The following is a 21,470-nucleotide window of genomic DNA, read 5'->3' on the forward strand; positions in this document are numbered from 1 at the left end:
ATGATCCCTTTATTCTGTAAGAATAGATAGAGAAGTGAGTCAGTTTACAAAAATCAAGAGAGATATGAGACAAGGATGTGTTTTCTCCCCTGATATTTAATATGTACAGTGAAACAATATTACAAAAAATAAGAGACATCTTGGGATCGAAGTTGACGGTGAAAACATCAATAATTTCAGATATGCAGATGACACTGTGTTAATTGCAAGTACGGAGGAAGAGCTACAAAACTTAATTGATATAATTGTTGAAGAAAGTGCAAAAAAGGGTCTATCTATCAATTGCAAAAAGACAGAATCTATGGAGATATCCAAAAAGAAGGAGAATGCTATCTGCAAGCTGAGAATAAATGGGGAAGACATAAAACAAGTAAAGAACTTCTGCTACTTAGGAAGCTGGGTGATATCACATGGCAGGTACGGCTTGGACATCAAAAGAAGACTAGGGATGGCAAAAGACACCTTCATGAGAATGAAGAATATACTAACCAATACTAAACTAGGCATAACAACCCGCCTCAGAGTACTGAAATGTTACGTTTATCCAGTTATGTTATATGGCTCAGAATGTTGGACAATATCTAGTAACATGAGGAAACGAATTGTAGCAGCAGAAATGTGGTTTTTGAGGAGGGTGCAAAGAATATCATGGACAAAACGAATATCTAACGAGGATGTCATGAAGAGAGCAAACACAAAAAGGAGAAATAATGTATGGGATCATGAAAAGGCAATGTAACTTCATTGGACATGTGATTAGGAAAGAGGAGTTAGAATGCAGGGTAATTATGGGAAAGATTGAAGGGAAGAAAGCAAGAGGAAGAGGAAGACAAAGACAAATAATAATGGAGACAGCAGCCAGAGAATTGGAAATGAATACCAATGAGTTGATCCACTTGACCTGAAACAGGAGTGTGTGGGCCATGGCAGTCAAAGCTCAAACTGGGCATGGCACCTGATGATGATGATGTTGATGATCCTTTTGCTATTGATCCTATAAACTCAAGTGCGCTCACCACTGGTCCAGACAAATGCCATCCCACTTTAATTCCTGTGATTGACACCTGCGTATTTTCCAGTGTTATTTAGTGCAGGGATGGGCAACCTGTGGCACATTGGATAATTAGAAGTGGCGCATTGCACCCCAGTGATAGTAATAAAAAAGTAAGCCTACTCATGCAAAAAGTATTAAGCAAAAACAGATTTGTAGAAAAAAAACTATAACAGGAATTCAAGTAGCTTAGAGCTAGAAATGGGTTTTACTGAGAATAAATCTAAAACTTAGCAATTATTTTTAGCAATTTTATTATTTCGTGCACATCTTTTGGCGAATGTTATCTTCTTTCACATTAATCTGTTTTTAAATTTTAAAAAAATGTTCAATGAGTCAAACTAGGAAAGAAGGACTTTTGTTCTGCAGTCGTTCCCTAACTGTTCAATACATGTTTGATACTTGTTTGATCCTGAGGTGCCAGGCGTCTGTAGCAGCGGTGCGTCGCAGGTTTTTGCCAGTCAGTTTACATTTGACACTCGTACGCTACGGAGTTGTGCTTTGTTCGTCCTTTGTGAACATTTGCAGTTTTGTACTTTTTCGAAAATTAAGTCTTGTTTTTACATTCAGTTATCTATCACAGTGCAAAAGAAAAGCAGAAAGTGATAGTAAGCGTGAATTCAATGAACAGTTGGAAAATGAGTTCTTATTTATAGTGGGTCCGTCAGGAAAACCGTTCTGCATTGTTTGTGAAAACACTTTCTCACATATTGGAAGACATGATCTAATAGACACTATAAAACACAACATCAGACTGAAACAGAAGGAAAACTGAAGACAGTGCTTGGGTTTGAGTTACGGAAAGAAAAAGGAAGAAATCAGAAGAAGACAAAGTATATTTGTTAAAAGTCTCATTAAGGTAAGTAATATTTATCTTGTTTTTATATTAAATCAATATATCATGTAAAAATGCTAAATATGTCTATATTAACATATTTTTACAAGAATTGAATGGGGGTACAAGAGTTGTATGGAGCATCTGAACTTGTGCGTGAAAAAATTGACACATGGAATGTAAAAGGTTGGCCACCCCTGATTTAGTGTCCTTAATAAGGTACTATCTGCTGAGAATTCACTTAGAGAGTTAATACTTACATTGTCAAAATGTTGCTGAAGATTGTGCTGTATTTGCATCCTTTCAGCCGTTTCTATGTTGGACATGCTGCTCAGATACCTATTTGGGGTTCCTATCTCTTCATCTGCATCATCTTCCAAGAAACTCCTTTCATCTATGCTTCCCACAGTTAACACATATTCTTCATAGGCCTTGTTAATGGCTTTACTGGGAGAAAACATTAGGAAAAAAATAACAGCAACTCTCCTAAAATAAAGCCAGAATTCAGTTTTAGAGGCACTTTGCTTGCTTACAAATGTGCCAAATAAATTATATTTTTCATGATACTGTTTCAAAGTATCATGCAAAATGCAATTCATTCATAGCCAATGAAATAGTTTCCAATATAGACAAGGCATTTATACGGACAAATATATAATTCATAAAAGGCAAGGTAACTAACCAGGTAATGTGTTTTTGTGGTGCGAGTTGAGAAATAAATATTGGCTTGGAATCATAATAGAACTACTCAAAGACTGAATAGCTTTTTCAAATTGACATTGAAAGCCCAAAGTTAAAGAGAAATTAAATGTCTGATCAAATAAGTATCTGTTACCACTTACTACCTTGAGGCCTAGGACTTGGGCTTAGTAAATAGTTTTGAGGGGATGGTGGTGTTGAATGCCCTATCAACCTTCCCAATCGGTCCCCACAACCTATTTCTAAAGCAGGCATGGGTTTTCTCCTGGGTATTCCAATTGTGGTTACTGGATGAACAATTAATCAAAACATATAGTAATGTTATTTTAACAATGTTAACTTGTTTCAGGCAGCATATCCCAATGCAATGGCACCTGAACTTTGGTGGTTGTAGGCTTTTTAAACTGCTTTTGTTTTTTATCCTAAACATTTAAAAGCTATTTTAACTGATTTAAGTAATTTAATACATTAAAATAAAAACATAGATTTACAATGTTAAAATGCCAATAAATAATTTAAAATGTCCAAAATACAGAAAGAAAATAAGAAAACTCAAGTACTTACTAGAACTAAGAATGTGACTGAAATAGCAGAAATTTCCAAGTTTCATTGACAGCACTTAATTAATATACATTGTAGGCTCAGGAAATTACACTAAATCCATCAAATTTTTACTAGATCTATCTTAGGACGCTATAAAAAGCCAGGAAGTAGATAGTTGGGGCCATGATTGAGATCCTGAAAATGCCAGAAGACTGGTGGATGTCTAATGTTGTTTAAAAAGGACAGGAGCGTGTCTTAACCATAGGAATATTGCTAGATTAATTTCTCAAGATTAGTATTTACATTCATTTGTAAAAGCAAGAACTGATTAGGGTAGTTAACATGGCTTTGAGCAGAATTAGGCCATTCAGCCAGTGAGTCTTCTCCACCATTCCATCATGGCTGCTTTATTTCTTGTCTTATTAATCCGACTGAGATTTTTGAGGAGTTAACTGAGGAATATGATGAAGGCAGGGCATTAGATATTGCCTATATGTATGTTATTAAGGCACATGAGATCCAGGGCTCATTGGCAAATTGGATCCAAAATTGGCTCAGTGATAGGAGAGAAAGGGTAGTGGTGGTAGGATTTTTTTTATTGGAAGTGTGTGACTACTGGTGCACCAAAGGGATCAGTGCTAGAAGCTTTGCTGTCTTTGTTATACATTAATGACAAAGATATGAATGTAGGTGGTATGATTAACAATTTTGTGGATGGCATGAAGATTAGTGGTCCTTTCACAGTGAGGAAGGTTGTTGAGGGCTACTGAAGGATATATGTAGATCACCTGGAAAATTGGGTGAAACAATTATCTTTATAAGAGACCCCTAAATAGGCAAAGTATAGAAAATACAGGCAAAAAGTTCAGCATGTATGTGATGGGATGAAAAGCTTGTTTCTGTGCTGTACAACTGGATGGCTTTAAACTTTTGTACCAATAGTGTATTGCTTTTTGCACTGCTACCAATATTTTAACTTTAGAACAGGACATAATTTATAAAAAGCCCAAGAAGAGTTCAAATATGACTTACATGCTGTCTGTAAAGTTCCCAGGGTCCAGAAAACCAGTCAGAGTGTCTCCTCTTCCCTTCAGAATCTGCAATCAAGCACAAAAATACATTTATTACCAACTTGTCAAGACGTGTTAAATAACGGACAATACTACCAATTAATTATTTTTAAATGAGTAACTGGATGCATATTATTCTTTGAAGTTTAACAAATTTGTGATTTGGTATTTTAAGTACTGGGCCATCATTTCCTGATCTTTCAAATAGACTGGTTTACTGTATCTGCAATATTTATACCATTTTCTATTCAGGTTACTTTATTTTGTTTTACTGATAGTTTTTTGGTATACACCCTATCTCGGACTTAAAGACAAACCTGCCAGGGATGTGTATTGATAATCATCTGTGGCTGGGATAAAGGAAGATTACTGGTACAGAATGGCGAGTTTTACTCTGAATTAAATCCACTGTGTTAATAATGTAGACTTCCCATTTGCAACACTTAAACTGCTCACTTTGATGAGTACAGAGCTTAATGCTTGTGGATTAGCATCAGCTCTACATCAATGTATGAACCAAATGACAGAATGGATGCTAATCCAATCATACTTTTCTTCTGCCTGCACTAAAAATCTAGTGAACTCTTAATGCATAAATGGTAAAAACTGAAATTTGTGCTATCATCCATTTAAGAGTGAAATATACTTAACAAACCTTCTTCTCAAATAGCTTTCTGATGTAAGGCTTCCAGTAATGTTGTTTAATCCCTTTTGCCTCCAATTCCAATCCATCATACGCTGTACATAATTTGTCAATAATACAAGGTGGCTCTGAAGGTGGTTTATAATCTTTACTCTGGAAATCTTCAGACAAACCTGTAATAAATACAACAGGGTAACAATTAGATTGTGGATCTCTCTTCACCATTGGATAACTTTGGGCAAGAATTCTTTTTGTTCATAAAATCCATTCTCATTAAAAGAAAGTTTATAGAAGAAGTAAATGTACCTCTGTTTTGAATATATTTAATGACTTGACCTTGATTGCCTTTTGTGGATGAAAATTTCACAAGTTCACCACACTCTGCATAAAGGAATTCCTCCTGTTCTCAATTCCAAATGGGAATCCCAGTCAAAGGGAACATCCTCCCTGCATCTTGTCTGGGTCTACAGCCCTGTTAAAGTTGTATTGATTTTCATGAGATCCTATTATTTCCTTTCTTTGAATCTCCAGTAAACTTCCTGCTGCCTCGGGGAAACAGCTGACTTAATCACAGACCACCCCCGTCATAGTCATTCTCTCTTCTCACCCCTTCCATCAGAAGATACAAAAGCTCGGAAACATGTATTGCAAAGGCAGTGATGAGGTAGATTGAGAGGCTAAGAATTCATATTTATCATATAAGAGGTCCATTCAAGAGTCTTGCGGCGATAATAAACCAACTGCCAGTTACATAATAGTCAGCCCTACCATCCCAGAAATCAGTCAAACTAACCCTTGCTACATTCCTCTGGGAAAAAGCACAGCCTTCCTCAGCAGGGAGACCAAAATTGCACATGAAACTCAACAAGGCCCTGCTTAGCAACAGCAAGATATTCTTGTTGCTGTACTCAAATTCTTCCTCCTGCTTGCTGCATCTAAATGCTTGTTTTCAGCATGTGATGTAGCAGGACACCGAGGTCAACACCGTCATGGACAGTCCTAAGCCTAGCTGTGAAAGGAGGAGTGTCAGGCATCCCGTAAAAACCCAGTGCTACAGAAATGCCAGTCGATGCTTCAAAGACCTCATCCTGGGAGAGGCAGGATCTTCGCCTAGAAGATGCACAGATGAACTTCACCTGGACTTGGAAGACTGGCTCAGTACAGAGGACTCTGGTGAGTTGCTGTTGATGGCCTATGCCCCAGTAGAAGTGACGGGCTTAAGAAGAAGATGACACTTAGGACATAATAGAAACATAGAAACATAGAAAATAGGTGCAGGAGTAGGCCATTCGGCCCTTCGAGCCTGCACCGCCATTTATTATGATCATGGCTGATCATCCAACTCAGAACCCCGCCCCAGCCTTCCCTCCATACCCCCTGATCCCTGTAGCCACAAGGGCCATATCTAATTCCCTCTTAAATATAGCCAATGAACTGGCCTCAACTGTTTCCTGTGGCAGAGAATTCCACAGATTCACCACTCTCTGTGTGAAGAAGTTCTAAAAGGCTTCCCCTCTATCCTCAAACTGTGGCCCCTCGTTCTGGACTTCCCCAACATCGGGAACAATCTTCCTGCACCTAGCCTGTCCAATCCCTTTAGGATCTTATACGTTTCAATCAGATCCCCCCTCAATCTTCTAAATTCCAATGAGTACAAGTCCAGTTCATCCAGTCTTTCTTCATATGAAAGTCCTGCCATCCCAGGAATCAATCTGGTGAACCTTCTTTGTACTCCCTCTATGGCAAGGATGTCTTTCCTCAGATTAGGGGACCAAAACTGCACACAATACTCCAGGTGTGGTCTCACCAAGGCCTTGTACAACTGCAGTAGTACCTCCCTGCTCCTGTACTCGAATCCTCTCGCTATAAATGCCAGCATACCATTCGCCTTTTTCGCCGCCTGCTGTACCTGCATGCCCACTTTCAATGACTGGTGTATAATGACACCCAGGTCTCGTTGCACCTCCCCTTTTCCTAATCAGCCACCATTCAGATAATAATCTGTTTTCCTATTTTTGCCACCAAAGTGGACAACTTCACATTTATCCACATTAAATTGCATCTGCCATGAATTTGCCCACTCACCCAACCTATCCAAGTCACCCTGCATCCTCTTAGCATCCTCCTCACAGCTAACACTGCCACCCAGCTTCGTGTCATCCGCACACTTGGAGATGCTGCATTTAATTCCCTCATCCAAGTCATTAATATATATTGTAAACAACTGGGGTCCCAGCACTGAGCCTTGCGGTACCCCACTAGTCACCGCCTGCCATTCTGAAAAGGTCCCGTTTATTCCCACTCTTTGCTTCCTGTCTGCTAACCAATTCTCCACCCACACCAATACCTTACCCCCAATACCGTGTGCTTTAAGTTTGCACACTAATCTCCTGTGTGGGACCTTGTCAAAAGCCTTTTGAAAATCCAAATATACCACATCCACTGGTTCTCCCCTATCCACTCTACTAGTTACATCCTCAAAAAATTCTATGAGATTCGTCAGACATGATTTTCCTTTCACAAATCCATGCTGACTTTGTTCGATCATTTCACCGTTTTCCAAATGTGCTGTTATCACATCCTTCATAACTGACTCCAGCAGTTTCCCCACCACCGACGTTAGACTAACCGGTCTATAATTCCCTAGTTTCTCTCTCCCTCCTTTTTAAAAAAGTGGAGTTACATTAGCCACCCTCCAATCCTCAGGAACTAGTCCAGAATCTAACGAGTTTTGAAAAATTATCACTAATGCATCCACTATTTCTTGGGCTACTTCCTTAAGCACTCTAGGATGCAGACCATCTGGCCCTGGGGATTTATCTGCCTTCAATCCCTTCAGTTTACCTAACACCACTTCCCTACTAACATGTATTTCGCTCAGTTCCTCCATCTCACTGGACCCTCTGTCCCCTACTATTTCTGGAAGATTATTTATGTCCTCCTTAGTGAAGACAGAACCAAAGTAATTATTCAATTGGTCTGCCATGTCCTTGCTCCCCATAATCAATTCACCTGTTTCTGTCTGCAGGGGACCTACATTTGTCTTTACCAGTCTTTTCCTTTTTACATATCTATAAAAGCTTTTACAGTCAGTTTTTATGTTCCCTGCCAGTTTTCTCTCATAATCTTTTTTCCCCTTCCTAATTAAGCCCTTTGTCCTCCTCTGCTGAACTCTGAATTTCTCCCAGTCCTCAGGTGAGCCACTTTCTCTAGCTAATTTGTATGCTTCTTCTTTGGAATTGATACTATCCCTAATTTCTCTTGTCAGCCACGGGTGCACTACCTTCCTTGATTTATTCTTTTGCCAAACTAGGATGAACAATTGTTGTAGTTCATCCATGCAACCTTTAAATGCTTGCCATTGCATATCCACCGTCAATCCTTTAAGTGTCATTTGCCAGTCTATCTTAGCTAATTCACGTCTCATACCTTCAAAGTTACCCCTCTTTAATTTCAGAACCTTTGTTTCTGAATAAACTATGTCACTCTCCATCTTAATGAAGAATTCCACCATATTATGGTCACTCTTACCCAAGGGGCCTCTCACGACAAGATTGCTAATTAACCCTTCCTCATTGCTCAAAACCCAATCCAGAATAGCCTGCTCTCTAGTTGGTTCCTCGACATGTTGGTTCAAAAAACCATCCCGCATACATTCCAAGAAATCCTCTTCCTCAGCACCTTTACCAATTTGGTTCACCCAATCTACATGTAGATTGAAGTCACCCATTATAACTGCTGTTCCTTTATTGCACACATTTTTAATTTCCTGTTTAATACCATCTCCGACCTCACTACTACTGTTAGGTGGCCTGTACACAACTCCCACCAGCGTCTTCTGCCCCTTAGTGTTACGCAGCTCTACCCATATCGATTCCACATCTTCCCGACTTATGTCCTTCCTTTCTATTGCGTTAATCTCTTCTTTAACCAGCAATGCCACCCCGCCTCCCCTTCCTTCATGTCTATCCCTCCTGAATATTGAATATCCCTGAACGTTGAGCTCCCATCCCTGGTCACCCTGGAGCCATATCTCTGTGATCCCAACTATATCATAATCATTAATAACAATCTGCACTTTCAATTCATCCACCTCTCCCTTTCCAATCAATTGCCTTACAGACAATAATATCATTGTGCTTTTAGATCCAAAATGGCTACGTTCACATTTATCCATGTTATGCAATATTTGCAAAGCATCTTCACAACCACCCAGCCTGTTAAAGTCATATCGAATCCTCTTTGTAATCTACTCTCAGTTCATAGACCTCTCAAATCCCAGAATCTGCAAACTTAAAGATGTTATACTTAGATCCAACCAATCCCTGTGCAATCTCATTAATCACTGCCTGTTCCCCAGAGGAAGATCTGTTCTTATTTATTCTTACTTTACTGTTTGTCAACAAATTCTCAATCTATAGCACAAAATTTCCCTAAAATCTATGTGCTTCAGTTTTGCACACTAACATCTTTTGATATTTCAAAAGCCTTCTGAAGAAATGTTATCCATTGGTTTTACCTTATCCAATCAATCTCCAAATACTTGAAGTAGATTTGTTTGACATGATTTCCATTTCATAAATACTTGTTGATTACTATGTTCCAAGTGTTTTGTCATTACATCATTCACAATACACTCTTTTCCCAATTGGGATGTTAAACTGACTGGGATATAATTCCCAGTGTTTTACCGTCTCCTTTTTTTAAGATAATAGTTGAGTTTATATTTGTCACTCACATTAATTTTGAACTTCATCACATCTTCAGTTCAATAGATTATAAGCTAGTTCAAAAATATTTATGGATTAAATAAAGGAACCAATTTACATGGGATTCATGTAAGATCCCATGAATGAAAAATAAACAATTAAAAACATTTCTCTTAGTGTTAAAGAGTATTTTCCAGGGCACCATAAGAATGTGCTCTAATTCAGGTAACACTACAGGATCTTTCTTTTTTTTATCTGAACTGATAAATGGTATGTTTGTCAGCTCACCCAAAGTATAGCGCAAATGGGATTCCTTTTTGGGATGAACATAAAATGGATGAACATGATTGACTGTCCCTTTCATAATCCACATTTATTGTAATTCTATTAATGAGGAAGGAATGCACTGAGAAGATCAGAGAGATTAAGGATGGCGGAAGAAATGATGCCAGAATTGGTGAGATGATGGGTTATGATTGGGAGTCATTTTAAGAGGGGTTTAGAGTGAAATCCAAGAACAATGATAGGGAGGTAGCATGGTGTGTGTGACCATGAAGAGACAGAAATAATTTTGGCACAGACTTGATCATGCAGCTACAGTTTTATTCAAAAACTGTAGAATTCAGTTAATGAAGCTCTTCTTGCAAAACAAATCTACAATATTAAATGTAAAATAAATAAGATGCATTTATAAACACAAGAGATTCTGATATTGGAAATCCAGAACATTACACACAAAATGCTGGAGGAACTCAGCAGGTCAGACAGCATCTATAAGCAGGAGTTCTCAACCATTTTGGACCGCAGATTGGGAACCCCTAATCTATGGATCTTTCATCAAGACTGGAAAGGAAGGGTGAAGATGCCAGGATAAGAAGGTGGGGAGAGAGGAAGGAGGACAAGCTAGATGGTGATAGGTGAAGCCAGATGGGTGGGGGAAGTAAGAAGCTGGCAGGTGAAACGTGGAAAAGGCAAAGGGCTGGAGAAAAAGGATCTGAAAGGAGAGAAGAGTGGACCACGGAAGAAAGGGAAGGAGGAGGGCACCAGCAGGAGGTGATAGGCAGGTGAGGAAATGAGGTAAGATGGCAGAGTGGGAAATTAAAGAAGAGGGAAGGGGGAGGGAAAAAATATTACCAGAAGTTAGAAAAATTGATGTTCAATCCATCAGGTTGAAGGCTATCTAGACAGAATATGAGGTGTTGCTCCAACCTGAGGGTGGCCTCATCGTGGCAGAAGAGGAGGCATGGATCGGTATAGCGGAAACAGAATGGGGATAGGAATTAAATTTAAGATGCATTTATGCCACATCTTTAATGCAGTGAAGTATTACATGAAGGAAAGCAGAGAAATGGTTTTAGCTGTAACAGGCTGAAACGGGAATATTTAATTGTATCCATTGATAGTACTGCTGCTACTCGAGTTGCACCTAGCACCCCTGAAGTCACAGATTGTCAGTAAGGCGAAAGAGCTGATTGTGGACTTCAGGAAGGGTAAGGCAAAGGAACACATCCTAATCCTCACAGAGGGATCAGAAGTGGAGAGAGTGAGCAGCTTCAAGTTCCTGGGTGTCAAGATCTCTGAGGATCTAACCTGGTCTCAACATATCGATGTAGTCATAAAGAAGACAAGACAGCAGCTATACTTTATTAGGAATTTGAAGAGATTTGGCGTATCAACAAATACACTCAAAAACTTCTATATTTGTACCATGGAGAGCATTCTAACAGGCTACATCACTAGTTGGTACGGAGGTGCTACTGCAAAGGGCTGAAAGAAGCTGCAGAAGGTTGTAAATCTAGTCAGCTCCATCTTGGGCACTAGCCTACAAAGTGCCCAGGACGTCTTTAGGGAGCGGAGTCTCAGAAAAGCAGTATCCATTATCAAGGACCTCCAGCACCCAGGACATGCCCTTTTCTCACTGTTACCATCAGGTAGGAGATACAGAAGCCTGAAGGCACACACTCAGCGATTCAGGAACAGCTTCTTCCCCTCTGCCATCCGATTCGTAAATGGACATTGAAGCTTTGGACACTACCTCACTTTTTTTAATATACAGTATTTCTGTTTTTGCACATTTTTAAAACTCTATTCAATATACGTAATTGATTTACATTTGCACTTGTTTGTTTATTATTATGTTTTATTTTACTTGTGGGCACGTGGCCAAGTGGTTAAGGCACTGGACTAGCTACCTGAAGGTCGTGAGTTCGAGCCTCAGCCAAGGGAACGTGTTGTGTCCTTGAGCAAGGCACTTAATCACACATTGCTCTGCGACGACACTGGTGCCAAGCTGTAGGGGTCCTAATGCCCTTCCCTTGGACAACATTGGTGTCGTGGAGAGGGGAACCTTGCAGCATGGGCAACTGCTGGTCTTCCATACAACCTTACCCAGGCCTGCGCCCTGGAGAGTGAAGACTTTCCAGGCACAGATCCATGGTCTCGCAAGACTAATGGATGCCTTTATTTATTTAATTTATTTAATTTATTATTATTATTTTTTTCTCTCTCTCTCTGCTAGATTATGTATTGCATTGAACTGCTGTGGCCAAGTTAACAAATTTCATTTCACATACCAGTGATAATAAGCCTGATTCTGATTCTGATTATTAGGAGAGATTACACTGACACTCATTTGCATTACCACAAACATTCCAGGAATCACTAATGGCCTACATCTCAACTGGACCAGCCACAAATATACCTGACTAGAAAGGGACGGAAGACAGCCCTAAGATGTTTAATGATGTACAAAGCAGAAAAGTATGAGGGACTATCCTCTACTTGTTTAACTGAGTGCAACTGCAAAATATTTAAGATGATTAATATCAGCTCAGACAAATCACCCATTTTTTTGATGCTCTGTTCACCACCCTAACTATTCAATCCCTCTGCCATGGCTCACCATGGCATCTGTGCCATCTACAAAATGCACTGCAGTCCCTTACCTACTTCACTGCAATACCATCTGCCAAGCTCACAACTTCTTTCCTCAAAGACAAAGGTACAAAGAAACACTGTCATCTGCAAGTTTCAATCCAGGTGACACACTATTCCTGATATATTCTTGATGCTTCATTTCCACTTGGATTAAATCCTGAAACCTTCCACCCAACGCCACCATGGAAGGAATATAAATGCTCAGAAACCTAGCTCACCAGCACCTACACAAGGGCAATTAGTAAAAGTTGGCCTGGGCAGAATGCCCATATTGTGAAAAATGAATAAATTTAAAAAAAAATAATTTAGCTGTTAAGTCACATTTAGAGAGAAACAAGAGAAAATATTTATTAAATGCCAAAAAAACTACTGAACATCTCTGCAAAACTAAAGGTGAACATCTCTGCAAAACAAAGATAAAGTCTCCACGAAAATCTAGCAGTAAATGAGTTAACGCTAGTATTGTTAGATCTGAAAATTTTAACTTCAGTTCAGTATCCACTGAAATTGTCTGCCTGCTGAGTGTTTCCAGTACAGTATTTTCAGTTTATTTTGATTCCTGAACCTGCATTAATAACGGGCTTTCAGCAGTTTGTCTGCTTGCAGAGGCTACAGCTCAAACCATGTCTACAAGAGGTAAAGAGAAGGAAATGTACAGAAGAACTTACCATATAAAATAAAGCAATATAACATTGATAGGTAAATATTCCAAGTAAAAGCTTATCAAATAAGAATAATGATTTAATTGCAGAAAAATATTGTAAAAATTAGTTAAAATAATCCAATAGAATTTTATCAAGTCACACAAACTTCGGAAAATGTATAGGACCTCTTTTCCTCAAATAAACTAACACATGCTACAAAAATTATAATTTGCAATATCACATTTGGACAAAACAAAAAGTTCATATAAAAAGCAGTCTTACAAATTCACATTCTGTATTTTCAAACTTTACTGACCTTGTAATCTCCTAAATATGGACTAAAAGTAACAGCAAAGGACAAAGAAATACTTGCCCGTACTCAAACAAGAAGTAGTTTGGAACTATTCAGATAGCATTCTGAAACTTAAAGCTCCAGTGCTCTGTGAACAGTTAGAGATCAGTTTGAAAACAGCTAAAATTTACACTGCTGACTCAATGGAAATTTATTGCCCACTAATTATTTGCACATGCCTTTTATCAGGTCAGTCCACAGATTTCTTCCATGCAAACTTGAGAGAACTGCCTGGTGTACTGGCTGCCTGCCACTGAGGTTCAAGCAAGATATGTAAAATAAACGCCAATCTTACTGTCATTGTCATGTCATTTTGCTTTGCATCCCTTGTTTTTCTTAAATGTTCCATTTGCTAATGAAAAAAGACAAACCATTTACAGTATTCAGCAAGGCTGGAAGCATTCATGTGAATTCAAACCTCCCAGTGGACATAATGTATTTTATCATGTCGTTCCAGTACCAAATGGAAGCAGAATTTGCTTGATCCCTCAGCAGTTGGATTTGTATGTTCCACTGTTTCAATTAAATAACAAGTACTGGGGTGATGCCAGAGATGGGAAACTAATCACTTTGAGGAGAAATAAGGTACAGGGATCATTTTTCCTGGAACAGCGCCAGCAAGAGAAGATTTAATATGTTTTAAAACTTAAAGATTTTTAATGGTGCAAAGAGAGAAATATCACTGCCTCGTGAGTATCAGTGTCAAAAGTCGGCAAATTAAAGGTCAGGAGGAAACAAGAGTTTCATTAGTTTAAACAGAACTTATATTACATGAGGTATCCAAGCTAAAAAATATTTCTACTTTTAAGGGGCAATTACAAAATATGGGCTCCTACTTCTGCAGAGCCAAGGCAGAAGAGTACATATTCACATCCATAATCTCCACATGAAGATTATATTTTTAGATAGGCATTGTTTTCAATGCAAATGCAGTGGAAGTAAAGAAGGGATTTATGAGTAGACTATGCCAGTGCAGTATTAAAGATGCAGAAATGTTAATGCTTACTGGCAATGCTGAATTATAAGAATGGGTTTGTCCAGTTAGATGTTGGGCTGCTTGAGTGTTGCTGAGCTGATTGCATTCCAGCAACATGTTTCTGATGTGTTACTTAAATGATGGAAAGGCTTTGCAGTATCAAGAGGAGGGTCACATCCTACAGGATATTTGACATGTTCTTATAGCCACTGTATTTATGTGATTGATCCAACTGACCTTTCAGCCACAGATGACTCCTGTATATTGATGGTGGGGGACTCAGCAATGGTAATACCATTGAATTTTGTAGGTAGCTCAACTCCCTTCTGTTGAATGTTCATTGTCTTGCAGTTCTGTGCCACAAATGTTACTTGCTCCTTATTTGACTGTACCCGAATGTTATCCAGTTCTTGTTGCACTCCGATATGCTTGCTAACGAGTTACAAATGGAATTAACCATTGTGCAATCATCAATGACCATTCCTACTTCTAATTTTATAAAGGTCATTGACGAAGGAGATGTACATGGGCCACTGGCCTGAAGAATACTTGTGCTAATATTCTGGGAGTGGGATGAAAAACCATCAACAACTGCAACCATCTTTTGTGTGAAGTATGGTACCAACCAGTGGAGTGTTTTCCCCTTGATATCTGTTGACTTCAGTTTTACCAGCATCTTTGTTGTTAAGGGCAGTTATTCTCTACCGTCCATCGATGAATGTATGCTACTTGATTGCACTGTTGAGAACCATACTAGTTACTGCTGATGACTGCGAGTAGGCTCATTGTAATTAGACAAAATGCAAATGTCCTGCTTTTTGTGCACAGGACATACCTGGCAATTTCCGCTGTGTCTGGCAGATTCCAGTGTTTAACTGTCAAGAACAGTTTGGCTAGAGGTGCAGTTGGTTCGGAAACCCAGGTCTTTAGTATTGCAGCTGTGATGCTGCCTGGTCCAACATCCTTCAATGAATACGGTGTTCTTGAATATATTGTGGAGCAAATAAAGGGAAGAGTGAATCTGATCCTGTCATTGACTGTATACTTAAATATTGCAACTGTACCTAGCATTGAGATCTAATAGCAAAGACCAGTGAGTTTTATGGAAGATGAAGTTATTTGTATAGACCACTTTGGTAAGTGGCATTTCATTAGATACCAGGTCACTCACAACCTACCCAGTCAACTATTGTACACAGTTTGGAAATAATATTGAACCTGCTTTGTAAAGGAAGGGCCCCTTCCAGATCTATGCCTTCTGATAGCTTATTCAAGAATTTGTATTTCATCTGTCTTCCAGTTGATATCAGCAAGTGCAGAAAACTTTCAACTTATTTGTAAGTTCATTGTAAGACTATTATAGTTCAGTTGCATCTGCAACTTGGTCTCATCAAGGTTTTGTTAACTGGCTTCTTTCTTTGCTCCAAAGCTAAGCTATTTGCAGAACCTCCTTTTGCAGTGTTCATTTGATGCTGGTATTGAAACAACTTTTTAAAATTTAGTTGTTTCTCATTGTGGTACTTGTTTAAAATCTTCCACCCATCTTCAGTTAGCTATTCTCCCCATAACAGTTGCTTAAAAAGACTATTATTATCAGATAGTTTGTCAAAACCAACATCAGTGCAGGCAGCCAGTACCATAACATCAGATCTTCCCATTTCTTCAATGAGAACACTGAATTTGTTTTGAAATGATGTCCTAAAATTATACTACTTCAAACTAATAGAACATAGAGCATTACAGCCTATGACGTTGTGCCAATCTTTTAACTACTCTAAGAACAATCTAACACTTTCCTACCAAATAGTCTTCCATTTTTTCCATCATCCACATGCCTATCTAAGAGTTACTTAAATGTCCCTAAGGCATCTGCCTCTACTTGTACCTTAGAACAAGTACCTTCCATGACTAGGATAGACCTATATACAAGGTGCCATTGGATGCCAGATTTCAAATTGCCTCATGAAATGTACCAAACAAATTATGCAGCAAATAAATATAACAGAGGAAGAGACCTTTCTTCTTTCATTCCTTACACATTTTTTGTAATACACTCCCACTCAGAATGTGGGAGGAGGAGAAGATGGCGGCGTGATGCAGCTTGCAGTGGCAACTCCGGTGAATGATATCTGTTATCTGTCAAGTAGGGTGCCATGCACAATCCTGATTTGATGGAGACAGACATGAGAGCACGGAGGAACATCTGGTGAAACTTCTGAAATGCCTGTTTCACTGCCGCTGCTACTGTGTGATCCAGAATCTCCGGAGGGGAAGGCCCCGAGTCCTTGGCTTTGCTTGTTGCTCGGTGGCCGGGGCAGGGTCGAAGCGCTCGGCAGAGATGGTGCTCGGTGCTCGGTGTTGGAGGGCTGGTCGGAGGCTCGAAGTTTTCGGACAGACTCAGAGTCGGCTGCGGTCAGGTGCTTCCAATGCATCGGCAAGTTTGCAGTGCTTGGAGGTTCATGGCAGGGAGATTTTCTCCCTTCTACCGTCTGCGTGAGATGACGGGGCTATCAGGACTTGACACTCTTTTTTTACTGTGCCCATGGTCTGCTCTTTATCAAATTACGGTATTGCTTTGCACTGTTGTAACTATATGTTATAATTATGTGGTTTGGTCAGTTTTAGTCTTGGTTTGTCCTGTGTTTCTGTGATATCTTTCTGGAGGAACATTGTATCATTTTTTAATGCATGCATTTCTAAATGACAATAAACGAGGACTGAGTGTCCTCATAATCTAATCTAATCTAATAAATGTCTTTAATGCAGGTCAACACTATAGGTCTCATTTCCATGAAATGAACCAAAAGATTTTATCTTCCTAGGAAATGTTTACAGTATACATTATCAGAATAATACATTCCATGTTGAACATAAAACTTTCAAGCTAATTCCAATACAGTACAATTACTTTGTCAATCACCTCTTTCAGCTATTAGTAAACTTGTAAACAGTGATACAGGCATGGTCAGCTACTTATGATACAACACACTTTGTATTTAAGGCTGTGGTTTTAACGATGCACAACACTGGCACCCCCTCATGTTTGATCATTGTTGAGGTTGAAGTCAAATTAGTAATGTTTAATTCTTTCCATCTTTGAATTGTAATGAACTACAGGAAGGAATTATCTCATCCAGTTATAAAATAGATTAAACGTTTCATTGATAAAATGAACAAATTCAGAGCTTTTTATATTGCTACATTAAATGTAATATTTGAGAATATATTACCAATCTACATAAATTATTTCTGTAATGAATAATATAAACAGTACCTTCACTTGATTATGCTATCATCTTAAGATTTTCCAGAGGATATTTTTGTTGTAAAAATGCATAGATTAGTTTATATTCTCAATCTTTCACTCTTTGAGTTCTACAGATTTCGCTCTGTTATATCACATTAATGGCAAAGTTCTGATGCCACAAGTCACATTTAGCGATGAATGCATTAATTTTTTTTAAGTTAACAACATCAATGGCATAAGTTAAGGTCTCAAGCATGATGACAACACCCAGTTTTAATTCTACTTGAGTAAAAGCTCAACTCCACCACACCACTGTGGAATCAGACTACCTATCCAAAAATTTAGGTTTTATTTGGGTTTTCTTTAGCGCTGGAAATGGTTACATCCCAACACGCGGGACAGAAGCAAGGTCGCATTGTGTATTCCATGGACCAGCAAATACCGGCCAGTTTAGTGAACAGAGTGGCGGACACCCCTGCTGAAATCCGGAGGAAAATACACAGAAGGGGATCACAAAGCCGAGGAAAGAAGACTGGGTCGAGACAACAGAGACTTTTGGAGAAGAGGAGTTCGGTGGGTAATACCGTTCCGGCTGACCGTAAGTGCACTGAGAGCGGTAAGCGTAAAGGAGTTGGGTGCTTACTGTTCTGGCTAACAACAGATGGTGCAATCCGGGGTATATTACGATCGAAGAACGTGTTTGCAGAGTGGGTATTGAACTTTTTACTGTTGGACTTCGGCCACATTCTACCGTGATACAACACTTGGCGGCACGGGAGGTCGTTCCTGCCTGTGGCCATCGAACGTGCAGCTCCTCCCGTGGAGGGTCAGACACCCTGAGCCAATAGACTGGTCCTGGACTTATTTTCCATCTGGCATAGTTTGCATTTTGGTGTTTGATTGTTGGGATTTTTTGTATTGCTATATTTACGCTCTATTCTTGGTTGGTGCAGCTGTAACGAAACCAAATTTCCCTCAGGATTAATAAAGTATATCTATCTATCTATCTATCTATCTAAAAACCATGCCTAACCAAAACCAAAAGCCTTTGAAGCCACTAGACTGTGATGAGTCACTATCATAAACCAGATTAATGCAACATGCTCATGAACTAAAACTGAGATAGTGAAATATTACTGACTGTACATTTGCATCACTGGTAATCACATTCCCAGCACCTGCAGACTATCTTAACAATAACATAGTTACACTCTGCTCTAGGCTTCTCATGGCAGTGTCTGGATCAATCTCTACCAAGTAAGTGGGTAGCTGAATTAATACAGCTGTGTAAAATCTGGAGTACTTGCCCTCAACTGCACTCTTACTGCAGAGGGATGTTTTTCTTTATCTTCTGGAAGTTCTGGTTACTCCTGACTTGGGTCTTCATAAAAATCTTCTCTGAATATAAATTCTTCTGATACTGCACAGGTCCTAGCTCCTGTCCACCTGCTGAAAGTGCTCCTGGCATGGGAACTTCCCACATCCAGGTAGCAGCTCCAACTCAAGTCTAGATCCCTGTAGCTCAATACATGGGAATCCAGTAACAGAGCATGTTGTTGCAACTAGTTACTGGTCCATTTTGAAAAATCAGCCTACTCTTAACAATGACTATTTGTATTTACAGAATGGTTTTAAATTAGTCAAATATCCCAAAACACAGTTCTGTATCAAATTTAATTTTACCATTAGGAAAAGAACAAAGTAGGGTTTAAGGAGCATTTGAAAGTAGTAAGGGGTGAGAAGGAGCAAAGATTTGGAGAGAGAAACTCCAAAGGTGAAGCTGCTCTGGACATGGCCATTTACAGTAAGATGAATAAAATTGAGAATGTTCAAGAGGCCAGAGTTGTAGAACTAGTAAACCCTGAAAAAAACAGAGATAGTCACAGAAAGAAGAAAGATGAGACCACGGGATTGCTCCCCCTCAAAATGAAATGATAAGGCCAAAGTTTTTTTTTATTTCAAATGAACTTTGTCCATTGAGTTTCCATTGAATCTTCGTATAATAGGAATATAGTTTAAAGTCCACGATAACTCTGTCACCTTGAATCCTTAAACAGATTCCTTTTCCCTACCTTACCTAAAATTATCATAATCTTGTAGAATTCTATCAAATCTTCCATGCTTCCACATGTAAACTTTCCTTGCTCCAAAGAAACAAACTAAGTTTTCCAGTCTAACTTTGGAGATGAAACTCCACATTTCTTGAGCCATTCCAATAAATGTCTTCTACTCACTGACATTGTTCAAAAGTGCAGTAAAGAGTATAAGACATAAAACTAAGATTTATGCACATACACTCAGAAGCTATTTTATTAGGTATTTCCTGTACCTAATAAAGTGGCCACTGAGTGTATGTTCATAGTTTTCTGCGGCTGTAAGTTCATCCACTTCAAGGTTCAATGTGTTGTGTGTTCAGAGATGCTCCTCTGCATTACACTGTTGTATTGCCCAGTTATTTGAGATACTGTCGCCTTCCTGCCAGCTTGAACCAGTCTGGCCATTCTGCTCTGACCTCTCTCATTAACAAGGCATTTCCACCCACAAAACTGCTGCTCACTGGATATATTTTCTTTTTACACTACTTTCTGCAAACTCTAGAGACTGTTGTATGTGAAAATCCCAGGAGATCAGCAGTTTGATATATTCAAAGTACCCCAACTGACACCAAAAATCATTCCGTGGTCAAAGTCACTTGGATCACACTTTTTCCCAATGCTGAAGAAGGGTTTTGGCCTGAAACATTGACTGTACGCTTTTCCATGGATACTGCCTGGTCTACTAAGTTCCTCTGGTGTTTTGTGTGTTGAGTTGAGCAGCAAACCTAGTACTTTATTCTGGTCATCTTCTGGCAAAGATGACAATCCAGTAAGTGCCCTTGGCCATTTTAAACAGAATTTGGAAGTGTATTCAGAACCACAAATCAGAAAATTCAAAGTGAATATAATCTAAATGCTCTGACTATGAAGGAATTACTCTGATCTGAGATTCTGGTTTATGAGGGAAGGTCGGGGTCAATGATCAGTATAAAATTGCCACCAAATGAAATGCAACTACTCTTGCCTTTTAACAATGAATTCGAAAGATGAATGCTGCTGGCCAAAAATGCACATTTTGCCAGTGATACGACAACAATGAAATCTGACCTAGTTGTGCAGGAAAGGCCAAGAAAATACATTCTGGTCTAAAGCACAATGTTCCCAACTGACATGAAAACATATGGTTGGAGTCCTGCCCTATTGAGGATGAAAATCCAGATGTATCCAAGACATAAGAAAGGTGCTTCCAATCTGCCCGATGGATAAACTGTATCCACATCAGGGAAATCCAAGTACTGTATTGATAATTTAACTGATCTAAAATGGACACTTGTACCAAACAAGTGTTCAAGGGTTAAGGAGACTAGTTAAGCAAAGGTATATATCTTCCAATCAATAAACATGCAGTGAGCAATTTCACTGCATATGGCTCCAACTCATTTCCTGACTACCATATGTTTGGCCTTCAATATATCAAGAGGAATATAATCATTCTTAAGGTTGAATTAATAACGAGTGCTTAGCCTACAAATCATGGGATTTTGGCTTTTGTACATTGAAAATGGTTTCAGTTCTTTCCCTTCCTTTCCTGCAGGTGTTTATCACAGGAACATAGAGCCTTTTTAGGGCTTTACAATGGTATGTTCAGTTCTTGGCCTACACAATGAGTGTCAGAAGGTTTATCAGCCACAAAGCATTCACAATATGGCATAATTTGTTATGTTTTGT

General features: G+C 39.0%; 1 protein-coding gene across 4 annotated transcripts in view; it reads right to left on the reverse strand.

Moving 5' to 3' along the window:
* The window catches only part of rbl2 (retinoblastoma-like 2 (p130)), a 129,358-nt gene that overhangs the window by 56,979 nt on the left and 50,909 nt on the right, over window positions 1-21,470 (reverse strand). For all 4 annotated transcript variants that reach the window (XM_072279571.1, XM_072279570.1, XM_072279572.1 and 1 more), the window contains 3 exons: window positions 4,854-5,014; window positions 4,161-4,225; window positions 2,147-2,333 (listed from right to left, as the gene is read on the reverse strand). In XM_072279571.1, coding sequence (XP_072135672.1) covers window positions 2,147-2,333; window positions 4,161-4,225; window positions 4,854-5,014 — 413 coding nt within the window. The remainder of the gene's footprint in view (window positions 1-2,146; window positions 2,334-4,160; window positions 4,226-4,853; window positions 5,015-21,470) is intronic.

The sequence above is a fragment of the Mobula birostris genome, chromosome 15, assembly GCF_030028105.1.
Source record: "Mobula birostris isolate sMobBir1 chromosome 15, sMobBir1.hap1, whole genome shotgun sequence".
Lineage (NCBI taxonomy): Eukaryota > Metazoa > Chordata > Chondrichthyes > Myliobatiformes > Myliobatidae > Mobula > Mobula birostris.